Here is a 13,799-nt window from a genome sequence, read left to right as displayed (position 1 = left end):
TATTCATTTATCAAGGGCACATTTATTGAGTACCTACTATATACTATGCTAGTTGAAGGGACTAAGAAAGTGTTCTCAAACGCGAGCCTCATGATTAAGGAGTTTGTCAACTTAGTGGGGGAGGCCTAGACACAGAAGTGGAACACAGAGTTTTGTGTAGTGACATGAATGACGGATTAAGAGAGTGAATGAGGGCTGACTAGTGGACAATGGGAAAGAGTGTTTCCATTAGAGAGAACGGCAAGACTGAAGGCAGAGATCCTGGGCGAGCTGCGGAGGCCCTGTCCTGGGTACAGTGAGTGTGGGGGGCAGGGTGAGCCGAGGAGGCAGCTGGGGTTAGAACACAGAGGTCTCTCGGCACGACTTTAATGCACTAATATTGAAACAACAGGGCTGAGCTCTGTAGGACATCCAAGTACAGAGTCTCTTTCCAGGATCATGGGAGGGTATTTTAGTATGAAATAACCAAAATTCATTCCCACTTGGGCTGGCCTCTGATAACAGGACCCACTTTTAATGTGCAACATGAGTAGGAAGCTGTGGCTCAGATCTTAGCTCCACCATGTGGCAGGTTGTCGGTTCCCCCTTAGCCTTGACTTCCTTAGTACAATGGAGCCAACACTATGCAGCTCTCAGAATGCTGGAAGGATTCAATGAGAAGATGAAGGCATGAAAAGTGTCAGGACCTTAGGAGAAAGAGAAGACAGGCAACAGAGTGGGAGAAAATATTGCCAAACCCATAGCTGTTAAAGGACATGTATCCACCACATACAAAGAACACTTAATATTCAACAATAAGAAAACAGATAACCCTAGTAAAAAGATCTGGACAGACATCTCATCAAGGAAGACACACAAGTGACAAGCGTATGAAAAGATGTTCAACATTCGGTGTCCTTAGGGGATCGCAAATTAACATGATAAGTGAGCTGTTGCTATAATGCACGCACTAAAAAGGTTGAAATTCCCAAACATGGTGATCAATTGGAGCAGTGGGAATTCTCACTCATTGCTAGTGGGAATTCAAAAGAGCACAGCCATTTTGGAAGCCAGTTTCATACAATGCTAAACATAGTTTCACCAGGCTATCCAGCAACTGTACTTTTTTTGGCATTTACTCAAATGGATTGAAAACTTAAGTGCACATCAAAACCTGCACATGGGTGTTGTGGCAGCTTTCTTCATAATTGCAAACACTTGGGAGCAATGCAGATGTCCTTCCATAGATGAATGGATAGCCAGATTATGGTAGATCTATACAGTGGAATATTATTCAGTGATGAATAGAAATGAGTTCTCATGCCATGAAAGACGCAGAGGAGACTTCAGTGCATGTGGTTAAGGGAAGGAAGTCAATCTGGAGACAGCTAGGTATCGTGTGATTCCTACTGTGTGACATTCTGAAAAAGGCCAAACCAGTGACAAAAATAATCAGTGTTGTCAGCGACTTGGACAAGGAGGTTGCGTAGAATAGATGAAGTACAGGGGAACTTTAGGGCAGTGAAGCTCTTTTACATATTACTGTAAAGGTGGACCTATGGCCTAATGCATTTGTCAAATCCTATAGAACTATACAGCATAAAAAGTGAACCCTAATATAGGCTGTGGACGTTGGCTAATGATAGTGGATCCATATTGGCTCATCCATTGTAATAAATAAAAGTACCAATGCAAGATGTTAATAAAAGGGAGATTATGTGTGGGAAATCAGCGCTTGCTGCTCAATATTTCTGCAATCCTAAAACTATTGCAAAAGAAAGTATTGGGACAATACCTGATATACAGCAGGTGCTTAATAAACGGTGGTTCAGAGATGGATGTGAGGCAGGCAATGACCTGGTGGAAGAAACACTGAGAAACCGGATGCTCTCCCTCTGCCCTTCTGTACCAAGTACAGACTCCCCTCCCTGCAGAGGCAAAGATCTGCTGTGTGCGCTCATCGGAGGACAGGATTCAACTACAGGGCCACCAGGAAGGCACTGTAAGGAGTGGCGGTGTCCTCATGGTTTATTTATTTCTTCTGGGAAATGCTAATATTATTCTGTGTCCCTTTCTTCTTCTAACTTTATGTAATTAGAAAGATAAAAAATCGTGTTTACCCACACGCACACGGAGAAAGATGGGGCGCAGGCGACACGGAGGAGTTTATACAAGGTAATTTACAAGCAGCCCGGAACGTTCATTATGCTCTATCTACATTTTGCAAGCCTGAAAAACAGCTAATTTGGCACTCCTCGTTTGATATTCAAGACAAGGAGAGAGTTGAGAAGAGTCACGTGGAGGGGAAGCAGACTCCTCAATGGTGCTCTGAGAGGAAGGCACTGGAGCCAGGTGCCCAGGTTCTCAGATGAGGTGGGAGATGGGCAAGGGCTGGATGGTGGGAGGAGGGAGCTGCTGGCAGCAGGTAGACGAGAGATGGAACTTCCAGGACTTGAAAGTCAAAAACATTCCCTGCACATAGCGGTAGGGGAAGGTCTTCCCTCTTTTTGCAATTGATCTGTTCCTCCTTGCTTTATGACAAGGACCAGTGGATGTTGGTAAATATTTTACAAATAGTTCTCTGCGGGGCGGGAGGGAAGGACTCTGATCTGTATCATCTGCTGGTTTCTGTGGTGTAAATACTCTTACTATCACCAATTTAAAGCTACCAACACACATCAACCAGCTCAAAAAAATTTCTGAAAATTTAATGATCTTTTTTGAAAGTTAGTATGTATCAGCTACAGTGCAACATAGCTGCAAAACACCTTGATGATCTCACAGTGAGGGGCCACCTCCTTCCCACACAGTACCCTGATAACTACAGCCTTCTTTAACTTGCTCAAATGCATGATGTCCACTCTGGCCACAGGACCTTTGCATATGCAAAGGAGTATTCCTATCCCAGGTTGAGAGTGTAGTTGGATCCTGCATTCTGATTCTTTCTTACCTCATATCTGGCCCCTCACCAAAGCTGTGAACTCAGTCTGTCCTGGGTCAAGATTGCCAACCAACTCTTGTCTTCAGTAGGAGGAAGCCAAGGGAGTGAGCTATGAAAGCAGACCTGAGATCTGCCACATCCTAATCTAACAAATTACCACTGTCCTGAACAGTGACTTGCCCAACTCTAAGAGGAAAAAAAAATCAAATATATCTTTGTAGACTTGCTGCAAACATCAGAATAGGTCAGATATGAAAGCCCTGATATGTTGTAAGAATCAGCACAGATATGAACGTTGGTTTTTATTATTCTAGACCAGGGGTGCCCTAAATTTTGTGCTGGGCCAATACCATGAACATGCACCTGGGAACTTGTTAGGAATGCAAATTCTTGGACCTTCCTGCTGACTTCCTGAATCAGAAATTGGCACGGGGCCTTGGTATTGTGTGATAATTAGGATGCACACTTGGGTTTGAGTAGACAGAATAATCAATGTTCAGTTATTTAAAGGAGAGGTGCCCTGGGTGTTCACTTTGATCTCTCTTGGGAAGGACCAAAAGATCTTATTGGAACCAAGCCATGCATTTAGAGACGCACAGGAATCCACCTGTAGAGAGGCAAGATGGACCAGGCGCTATACTGGAAGCGGTATGGACACTATACCATTTGATTCTCAGGCTAACTCTGAGAGGTAGACATCACTACCTCATTTTATGAGAAACCCAAGCCTCCTTATAACTCAGGAGAAGTTATAAGCTTCCATACAGAGTGGTGGGGTCCTTGTCTTTCCTTGAGCCCTGAGACCAGCTGCCTGCCCACCCTTTGGTGCCAGGCTCCTCCAGCCCCCACTTCCACCCATATCTCAGTCTCCAACACTGGTCCCCACCCCATGGCAGACCCAGGCCCATCCGGCGCCCACTACACAGTTCTAACTCAGGACAAACTAGAGTTCTCCCGCCCTTTCTCCATCATCAGCTGTGACCCAATAAATCAGTCATCTCAGGGCACACGCCCTTCAAGAGAGAATCACTCCAAAGAGGTGGGGCTGGGGAGAGCCTATCATTTGGATACTTGACGTTCTTTCTTCCTGTCTTCTGGGCACTGCAGAGGATAAAGAAAAGGGACCATTTTTCAGGGAAAAGAGATTTGACTCATTACAATGAATTGTGGAGCTGAAAAGCCATTTCCTAGAAGTATTGGAAATGTTAATGCCGTCCTCCTGCAGGAGTGGACTGGGAGGAGACGGGTAATTCTGCGGAGACGGTCCAGGTACCCCATTGAAGCGAAAGGTCTGCGCACTCAACCTTGATTGAATTACCATTAACAAGAGAGAGGGTGGCCTGGGCATGACACGGAGACAGCCCAGCATTCCGTGCACCTCCTCTCCATCCCCTCCTGAAGTTGGGCCTCCTGGAGGAAGTGCTCCCGTTTGGGGACAGGGAGGGGCCTGAGGCATAGAAGTGGGAAAGCTCAGGAGAGGAGCCGGAGGGGCACTCATCCCCCTGACCCACCTCCTTAGCAGGTTGACCAGGCAATGGCCCTCTGAGGGGCCTTTCCAAGAAGGCAGGAAGGTTTCCTAATTGTATTCCTTCAGAAGCAGAACCTGAGCCAAGGATTTGGGTGCTTTCAGGTGATCTGAGACATGATCCCAGGGAACACCAGGAAAGAGAGAAGGAAGTGAGGTGAAGAGAAAAGGAAGCCCCCGGGGTGTGGCACCCAGCAGTGACCACTGTGGAGAACTGGGGCTCTATCCTGCTGAGGGGGTCAGAGAGAAAGTACAGAACATGCACCTCCAAGCTGTTCCTCCTCAGGGCACAGGGAGCTGGGTACTTATGCACCTATCAGGCATTGACCGAGGGCAGCTTTTGGAGGGGACATTTAATTTCCTGGCACTTCTTGTCTGTCCTGCAAGCACCCAGAGGAGGCTCAGCTCCCAGAATAGGTCCTCGGAGAGATACACGGGTTGGCGGTTGGAATCGGGACCAGCATGTATGGAAGTGGGGAGTGTTGGGGAAAGGGCAGAATCCAGTGATTTCTGTGCCAGGAGAGGTCTGCAGGGCACAGACCAGGGCCACCCTCAGAGATGGCAAAGAATGGAGGCCAAGACCCCAGAGCAACGGATAAGGTACCCATTGTGTCATCCCACGCTGTCTCCTCAGGGATCCACAGAGAAACCTGCTGTGAGTAAAAGCCTCTGGGTTTGTCCTGAATCTGGGTTCCTCCTGGGAGTCCAGTTCCTCTGTGCACAACACCACCCACCTGCTCCGGGAAGGGAGCTCCTGTTCCCGGAGGTTGGCCCTTGGCAGCACCTTCTCCCCCTCAAGCCTAAACCCATCTTGATACAGAGAATTCCTTGGCAAGGAGCATTAAGCCACAGATGAGAGCTTTGGTCACAGTTGTCCTTCAGGCTTGACGCATGACCTTGGGCAGCCAGTCTTCTCTCTGCACCTTCTCTCCTTGCCCATGAACTCAGAGACTAGACTAGACCTTATGTAAATTCATAAATCTCTGACTCAGGCTCCACAGCAGATTCAGATTCCATATCGTTCATCTTCATTAGGCCTCTTTAACCTGAGATCTGACCTGAACTCCCCTTGCAGGGGAGACACTGAGGGTCTGAGAAAGGAAGGGACCTTGCTGAAGGTCAGGCACACATAGATGACAGAACTGGGATTAGGACTTGGCTCTGTCTGCCTAACCAGGACTCCAGGACACCTGGGCCCAGTGGCTTTTCCCAGATTGGGTAAACCTGCTGGTCATATTGTGCCCCTTCTTTGCCTGGCTGAGCTCTAGAGGTAGGACTGGAGATCCTCAGACTTCGGCAAACATCGGGCTCACCTGGAGGGCTTCCAAAAATACAAACGCTGGGCCCTGCCCCAGGCTCCTGATTCAGTAGACCTGGGGTGGAGGATGAGCATTTCTAAGGAGTTTCCAGGTGCTCCAGATCCTCTGACTTAGGCTCAGCCCATAGAAAGCAGTGACAGAGGAGTAGGCAGAGGGAGGACAGCAGGGTCAGGGTATTGTCCCTTGGTGGCTGCCATTGGTGGGGTCACCACAATGGCTGTCTTTCTTTCTCTGGGTCCTGGTCACCTCTCCCTGTTTACCCCAGGTACTGCACTCTCCCTTGCTAGGTCTCTCCTGCATTGTGTCTGTAGAAAGGGCCTGCTGAGTATCTCCCTTCAAATTCCTCTCTGAGGGCACCCTCTGTTTCCTGCTGGGATCTGGGGCTGATCCTGGAGGGGAGCCTCATTTAGTAAAGTCTGCAGCCTCCCGGTGAGCACTTCCTCTTTGTGTCACCCTCTTCCTGCTGGCCCAGGAAGCGCCAGTATCGCGCACACAGGGGATGCATCAGCACACCTGAGCCCCTGTCTGGGCCCTGGAGCTACCTGAGAGCAAAGGACTCTTTGTTCTTATGATTCATTTCCTTGCCTTTCACTTGTTTCGTCCCCACCCCCTGGAAGCCCCACTGTCTCAATGGCTAAATTCTAAACAGAATCATTTGGAAGAAAGGGCTGCTTTCACCAAGGTTTCTCTCTCTGTTCATTTGCAGGCACCGCCCGCCCTCCCTTCCCCTGTAGTCTTTCCTGTTCTCCTCAGCCTGGGCCTTTGTCCTCCACTCTGGCCTCTCGGTGCTCTGGGTTCCTTAAGATGCTAATCACACCCGTTTTTCTTTCTTTTTTTCTTGAGCCAAGAATATTTCTATTTATCAAGGTCATGGCAGGCTTGGCCTCAGGGAGGGACACATACAAGGGCAGGAACACTCGCCACTCCAGGGGCTGCTTCTCTTTTACCTTTCTCATTTCAATTCCAGAACGCCCCCCTACCGCACCCCTCCCCTCCTTTTATGTTTCCCCTTTGTGTCTCGCTGCTTTCTGAGTTGGCTGGCTGACTGGGGGGGGGGGGCATACCTAGTGCAGACTGGCTCTGCCCCTAACCCTTTGCATCACTGACCTTCAAATGAGAAATGGGATTCAGGTTTATTTAAAGCCAACAAAGTGGTGTCATTACGGTACTTGAATTCTCTCTGCCTCCGCTTGGGTTTCCCCCCAAGTGGGTGCCAGACTGAGAGGCCAGGGCAAGCAGGTTCTTAGGAGGAACAGGGAACACCCGTAGGGAGGAGAGGTCCGCAGGGAGCGGGTGGGCTGTCAAGCCCCGTCACCAGGGTGGACCACTGCAGCCAAAACCCTGTGGGAACTCTGGAAAAGTCAGTGGCACATGCACTTCTGGGGATCGGCCAGGAAGCCGGGGATTTCACTGCTTCTCGGGGGCACTGATTGGTCAGCGTGGGCGGGCTACCTGGAGCCTGGGCACAGCATCCTTCCCCTGCTACGGAGAAATCCCTGGCAGAGATGCAGTGAGGGCAGAGCTCGGGTGAGACCAGGGGGCACTCAAGCAAAGAGGAGAGTGCACAGCACCGACAGCCAAGAGCGAACCCTCCTCAAATGGCCTCACTCCTCTCCCCCAGTCCTGTCCCACATGCCCATCTGCCAGCCTCATGTGCTTAGTTGATGCTGAGCTGTGGGGACAATAGCTTGGCTTCTGACCTTCGGCCCCCTAAAGTTTAGGCCTGGTGACGTGGCTGTTCAGGGTGCTCTGGTCATAGTTTTTTTTTTTTTTTTTGTTGTTGTTGTTTTGTTTTCATGTCTGTGCAACATGCCTAGGAGGAAGACATTGTAAAAAAGATTTTACAGAGACTAAGGACTAGGGTCCTTGCTTAAGGTTGCACCCTATGATTTAGTGGACGCTGTCTGAATTCACAATCTGATAGAGAGAATGGAGATAAGACAGATAGTTTAGGGCACAGTGTTTCTGTGCACAAAAAAAAAAAAAATGATGCTAGGGACTAGTCCGAGTAAGCAGCCACCTGACCACAGAGCAGAGACTGCATCTCCCAGTGCCCAGTGCAGTACCATTCAAAGGAGGCCTACCCACCCTAAGTCTTAATACGTGTTCGCTGATGTTTGAATATCTCTTCCTAACACATTACTTGCAAGAAATCTTGCTGTCTGCATTGCTATCTTCCAAGAGACAAATTATAAATGTTTTCTGATTAGTTCCACCATTCATAGCCCATTCCTAAAATCAGCACAGGAAACAGCTAAGCTAAAACTTCTGCCTCTTTCTTCTTTTACAATCTGCCTGTGTCTTATTCTTTCTTTCTTCAAGTTTTTCTTAGGCAATGTCTAGACAGTCAAAGCAAAACAAACCAAAACTCTAAACTGTGCTAGAAATAATATGTCACTCAGGATCCTATTTGTTCCCACGCTTTGGCTCAAAGATCTGAGATCTGAGACCAGAATGGATTCCCCACACAATTGGCAAGATGTCCAAAGGTCCAGGGTGGCCACACTGAATCTGAATGGGCTGCTGTGGACTCCTGTTCTCATCAGAATACCTGCTCGGTGTTTGGTCTGAGATAACTTTGCTCCCCCTGTATTTAGGGTGTTTTGAAGGCTGTGCGTACCGATACTGGGTAGTGGTGATACTTGCGTGTTGCCCACGTGGGACCCTCAGTACTGGGCAGCCTCTCTCTTCCTCTTCTCCCCACACGAGTATTGTCAATGCCTTTGTTCAGGCCTCATCATCCCTTGCACTAGTCTCTTGGCCCAGAGGTGAAAACATCACGGATTATTTGATAGCAAATTCTAGGCAAAGAACAATTTTTTTTTCCCCTGAGTTCCCAAAGCCTGGTGCCTAGCCATCCCAGAAGGGCACCTACAGGATATGATGTTCCCATATCGATTCTTGTTGCGGTTTCCATCTTCCTTGGCTGTGTCCCACGAAGCCGTCTGCCCCTCAGGTAAGGCCTACAACACAAGGACAGGTGGTTAGATAGGCCTGCAGCGAAGCACCTTCCAGGTGCAGATGAACAGCAACAGGGAAAGGAGAACCCCCTTGTGACAGGACACTCAGGGCAAAGGGCTGTGTGGCCTTGGATGGGGAGAACACAGACTCAGCTGTTCCGTAGACTCCGTTGCTTGTTCAGTGACTTACACATGGTTGATATCTTCAGTGTGTCATGAGCCTATTGCCCAGTAGGGAAATGGTTTGTTCATTTGATCATTTATTCATTCATATACTCAACAGATACCGATTGGTCCCCTGAATATGTTCTGGGCCCTGCTCTAGGTACTAGGAGTACAGAGAATTAGACAGGTCCCCTTGAGCAAACCCACAACATTTTAGATAGTCAAAGTGCTATGAAGAAAGCAGGATGAAGGAAAGGAGATGAGGAGTGGGAATTATGTCTGATCACGCAGGCTGAGAGGGCCTCTCTGAGAAGGTCATTTTTTAATGATGGGAAAGTTCCAGTCACCCCTAGGAAAGTGGGAAGTGCTTTCCAGGCAGGAGGAAGAGCAGGTGGCAAGGTGGCTGTCAGGCATCAACCAAATAACCACATTCAAGGACTAGAGTGAGGTAGGGGGACGAGGGGTCAGACCTTTGAGAGGGAATGGGAGAGTCCCGATTGATTCAGGCCTCCAAGTTCCTGGGTAACACACGGAGTGTTGTTCTAAGTGTGATGGGAAAACATGAAGGGGCTCTGAGCAGGTAAATCCCTCGTCCTGTTCCACAAAGTATACTGTGGCTCGTGAGTGGACTCAGGCTCTAGGAAGGCCAGGAGAGAATTAGGAAGATTCGTTAGGAACATATCACATATCTAGGTGAGAAATGCTGGTGCCTCGGACCCTTGGACAAGGCTGTCGCCGTAGGTGAGAAGAGTGACTGTTTTCAGGATATTGTTCAATTGAATATTGTTGACTTGGCCTGCCTCCGAAGCAGGCTCAGAGACAAGCAGTCTGTTGGGGAGGCAGTTCCAAGGATCCTGGTAGGAGAACAGGGAAAGGGAGACCATCAAGGGATGAAGCCAATTCAGGGCACATCAACAAACAAGCTGCCTCCATGTGCAACTGGACTTAACCCCGGGGGCACAGCTCATGTCCCACAGTTGTCCCTCCAGAGATGAGATGTCTATCCATCAGTTCCCGTCTACTACTGACCGAGAACAACTCTTGGGAACTCCCTAGAACTTCTACCATGCACTATAGGCGAAAAGGTGCACATTGTTTTATTTGAGGAAGCCCTTAAGTGAAAAAAAAATCAGGGGTATACGGAAGGAAGCCATCAGGGAGGTGTGCATGGGAACGGTGCATCTGGAGGGGACATGGATGGGGCCCCAGCACATCCACTATAGCCAGGGAGTGTGCAGGAAAGGGGAAGGATGGCTGATCCCTTGAATGCCAGTTTACAGAACTGAGCGGAGAAGATGTCACTTACTGACCTGGAGAAGCCTGGGAGGGCAATGGGATTGTGAGGCAGGAGTGAGGCTCAAGCTTTGAGTCCATAAAGTGCTTTGGGCAGTCCCGGCAGTGAGGGCTGTGTACGTTCTAACAAGCTCAAATTAATAACGTACTAATCATGGCTGCCAGGTTTGAGGTGTTGAGTAGAAAGCTGGACACAGAGGTCCAGAGCTTAGCGGGAGAGAGGAGATAGGAGCCATCCGTGAGTTTAAGAGGATGGCAGCCACAGAGAAGACAGACAAGCGGACGAACCCGTGGGATGACTTAGCAGAGCTATGAGCCAAGTGGTCTGGAATAAAGGGGAGGTGCGGAGGCGCAGGGATGCAGCCAGTTGTTTTATGGAGAGGGAGGTTGGGTGCAGGAGAGAGTGGGAACAGCTTTAGAAAACCCACAGCAGCATGAAGGTCAGGCCATGCTCTGACTACTGTGTCCACCCTGCCTTGGGTGGAACAGACTGAATGTCCTCCTCATGGCCCCTGCATTGCTTCTGAGATGGGATTGGCAACTGCTTCAGCCTGTACAGTTTCTGTTAGCAGTGCTGGGGGCAGACCGTCACTTGGGAACACACCAGCCTGGTCTTTGCCCATCTACTTCTCGGTAGGCTCATCCTAAGCAAGGAGGAACATGAACCAGACTGGACAGGATATAATGATGCAGAGGGCCATGCTAGGAGCAGGCAGGGCCACTCCTGTGGGAAGACCGGGGCTTGTGTACAGTGCTACCCTTCTTGTTTCCATGCTTCTGGGTTAAGACAAGCTGGGCAGGTCTTTTACTAGAGCAGGGGTTTGCAAGCTTTTTCTGTGGCAAGCCAGATGGTAAGTCTCTGTTGCCAAGATTCGAACATCTACATCTGGGTGTGACAAAGTGTTTTGGAGAGAGGACAGGGTTTGCCTTCCAGGTGCAGCTTATTATTAATTACTCTCCTCTCCTTTCTCCTCCTCCTTATCCTCTTGCTCTTCATTTAAAAAGACTGCTACCTTGCACCCCTCTTGCCGTTGGCTCAGGATACCTCTAGACCACAAACGCTTCTTGCTTCTGCACCTAACTCCTGGAATTCAGATTCTAGCCCATGGCCTTCTCTCACCCCAGCCAGGTGGCTCCAGCTCCCCTCAGGTGACTTGCCAGGTCTACTGCTATGTGCCAGCCTTAGTGGCAGCACCGGGTTTCTTGATGTTCAAGCTGATGCATTTCCTGCCTCTGTGATAAAAGCTGACTATTCATCCCAACGCATTCCCCCAGAGTGGTGTAAAGCCAAGGGCAGCAGGCTCTGGTTTTTCCATACTAATGTCTTGGGGGAAAAACCATTGTTCTGTGTACCCAGTATATGCCAGGGTTTGCATTACAGTGACCTTAAGATCTCTTGATGGCTGCATAGTAGAATTACTCAGGGAGGCCTTCAGACTCCCAAGGTCAAGGCCTTACCCTAGGTGGACAGGGAAGAAAGACTCAGGTGAGTCACATCCCTGTTTACAGCTCCCCAAGTGATTCTAACGTGCAGCCACAGTTCTTGCAAAGAGCGAATTTCCCTGGAGAAAAAACTTTACCACAAATCTCCTCTTTGGTTTTGCTTGTTTTTGTCTCCTCCAAGCCACCCTCCACTGTAATCAGAGAGATCTTTCCAAAATGTGAATAGAACCCAGTGACTCCCTTGTCATTGTCTTCAGGACAAAATTCAAACTCTTTGATAACAAGTCTTTTATGCCTTCACCCCAAGGGTGCCTCCAGTCCCACTTTTTGCCCTTATTTTGATGGGTCGATTACAAGGTATCCCAACCATTCCTGTGGGAAGACCGGGGCTTGTGTACTGTGCTACCTTTCTTGTTTCCATTCTTCTGGGTTAAGACAAGCTCTTCTGTGTCTTGATGCATGCTTTCTCTATCTGAATTGGCCTGGTAAACTCCTATGTATCCTTCAAAACCTGGTGCAAGCATCTTCTCCTTTGTGAAAACTGTCCACCCTTCCTCACGGCTTCCCCACAGCTCGAGTTGGTTTCTTCTATTATTAAGTGGATATCTTTGCATTGAATCATCTAAATGTCTGTCTCCCAACCTGGTCATGGGCTTCTCCTGGGAAAGAATCTTATTCATGATCAAATCTCCAGGACCCAATGCTGGCTTTGCAATTTATATGTGCTCAAAGGATCCATTTGGAATGAATGAATGAATGAATGAATGAAATAATTAGATAGAGATCCTGGAATCTCACAGGTGCATGTGACCTTGGAAATCATCTCTCTGGATTCCTGTCTACGTGCCTTTCAGGCATCCGATAAGTTGATGCACAGCATCTATCCCTTGGACACCCAGAGTGGCAGAAGGCTCATCACCTCCCAAATCCTCCTGCCTCTCTTTTGAGCAGAGCATGGCCCCAATTTCTTTACTTTGCCTTCCTGTGCCCCATGAGGCCTCACAGAACAAGCATGGACCCTCTGTTCTGTGATACTGAAGAGATTGGATGAAGTCCCTCCTGCCACTCCCAGGACTGAACATCAAGGCCATGCCCTCTGGGACACACCCCAGCAGGCATGCAGCCACCCCCTGACACAGCCCAGGAGCCCCTATCTCCCCGTCCTGGGTGCTGAAGGGGACCCAGGGGGCCTGGGGACTGTGATATGTTGACAGAGGCAAAGAGGCAGTGCCTGATGGAGCCGCCCAGGGGGCCTTGGTAATGACCCCTAATTGGCAGGCTTTGATCACACATCTATCTCCCTTCCTAGGGAGCGTCAACCTAATAGGGGATAATCTCTTCAAGGAAAAAGAATCTGAGGGGGTGAAAGTAGGAAAGGAAGACTCATCTCCATCTTCAAAGTGAGCGAGCCAGGGGCATTATTTTTACATTAGTGGCTAGTTACAGTAGATTGACCAGGGAATGGTGGCAGTCATTAGGAGCTAATCACATTCTTTTGAAACCAAAATTGCCACCTCATTATACTCATCCATTATCAATCTCCTCTCTCCTTCTCTCATCCCTTCCTCCTCAGCGAGCGCTATTTTTACTTTTCTATCCAAGTGCGGAAATGTTTCCTACTCTTCAGCGTTGCTTTCCTAAGGTGGTCACTCTTTTTTATTTTTTTAGTCCAAAAGGTGCATTTGGGGATGTCCTTGTCCCTGGAGAGCTGAGTTCCAGTATCCACAGAATCCCTAAAAGTTGGATTTGGAAGGGTCTTTCGAGAAAAATCTGAGCTCCTTTATAGGTCTGCAAAGTGGGGTCCAGAGGCAGGAAATGACCTGCCCAGCCACACCCAAACCTGCGGCTCCCGCTGGCTCCTTTCTCCCACAGAGAACACCTGACTGATGCCACCAGGGCTGGGTGAGGTCTAGGGACAATGGCAGGTGGATGTGACAGACATAATCTAGGATTTGTTCCAACCCTGGGAGGAGCAAACACACAGACCATTGTTTGCCATGGGTGCTGCGGAGGCAGGGAGCAGGGTGTCAGGGCAGACAGGGCCAGGGCTACTCGAACAGGATGGCACGGGCAGGATTCCTTAAAAAGGTGAGATCTGAGGGCTGGGGATAGAGGTCAGTTGGTAGAGTGCCTGCCTCCATGCAGTAGGCCCTGGGTTCAGTCCCCAGCACCCC

General features: G+C 49.1%; 1 protein-coding gene across 5 annotated transcripts in view; it reads right to left on the bottom strand.

Annotated features, from left to right (window-relative positions):
• Ptprt (protein tyrosine phosphatase receptor type T) overlaps positions 1-13,799 on the bottom strand; it is a 783,764-nt gene that overhangs the window by 52,856 nt on the left and 717,109 nt on the right. For all 5 annotated transcript variants that reach the window (XM_048810927.1, XM_048810928.1, XM_048810929.1 and 2 more), the window contains one exon: positions 8,640-8,727. In XM_048810927.1, coding sequence (XP_048666884.1) covers positions 8,640-8,727 — 88 coding nt within the window. The remainder of the gene's footprint in view (positions 1-8,639; positions 8,728-13,799) is intronic.

This window comes from Marmota marmota, unplaced genomic scaffold (genome assembly GCF_001458135.2).
Source record: "Marmota marmota marmota unplaced genomic scaffold, marMar, whole genome shotgun sequence".
Classification (NCBI taxonomy): domain Eukaryota; kingdom Metazoa; phylum Chordata; class Mammalia; order Rodentia; family Sciuridae; genus Marmota; species Marmota marmota.
The sequence above is the reverse complement of the archived record's forward strand: the minus strand, read 5'-3'. Positions and strand labels throughout refer to the sequence as shown.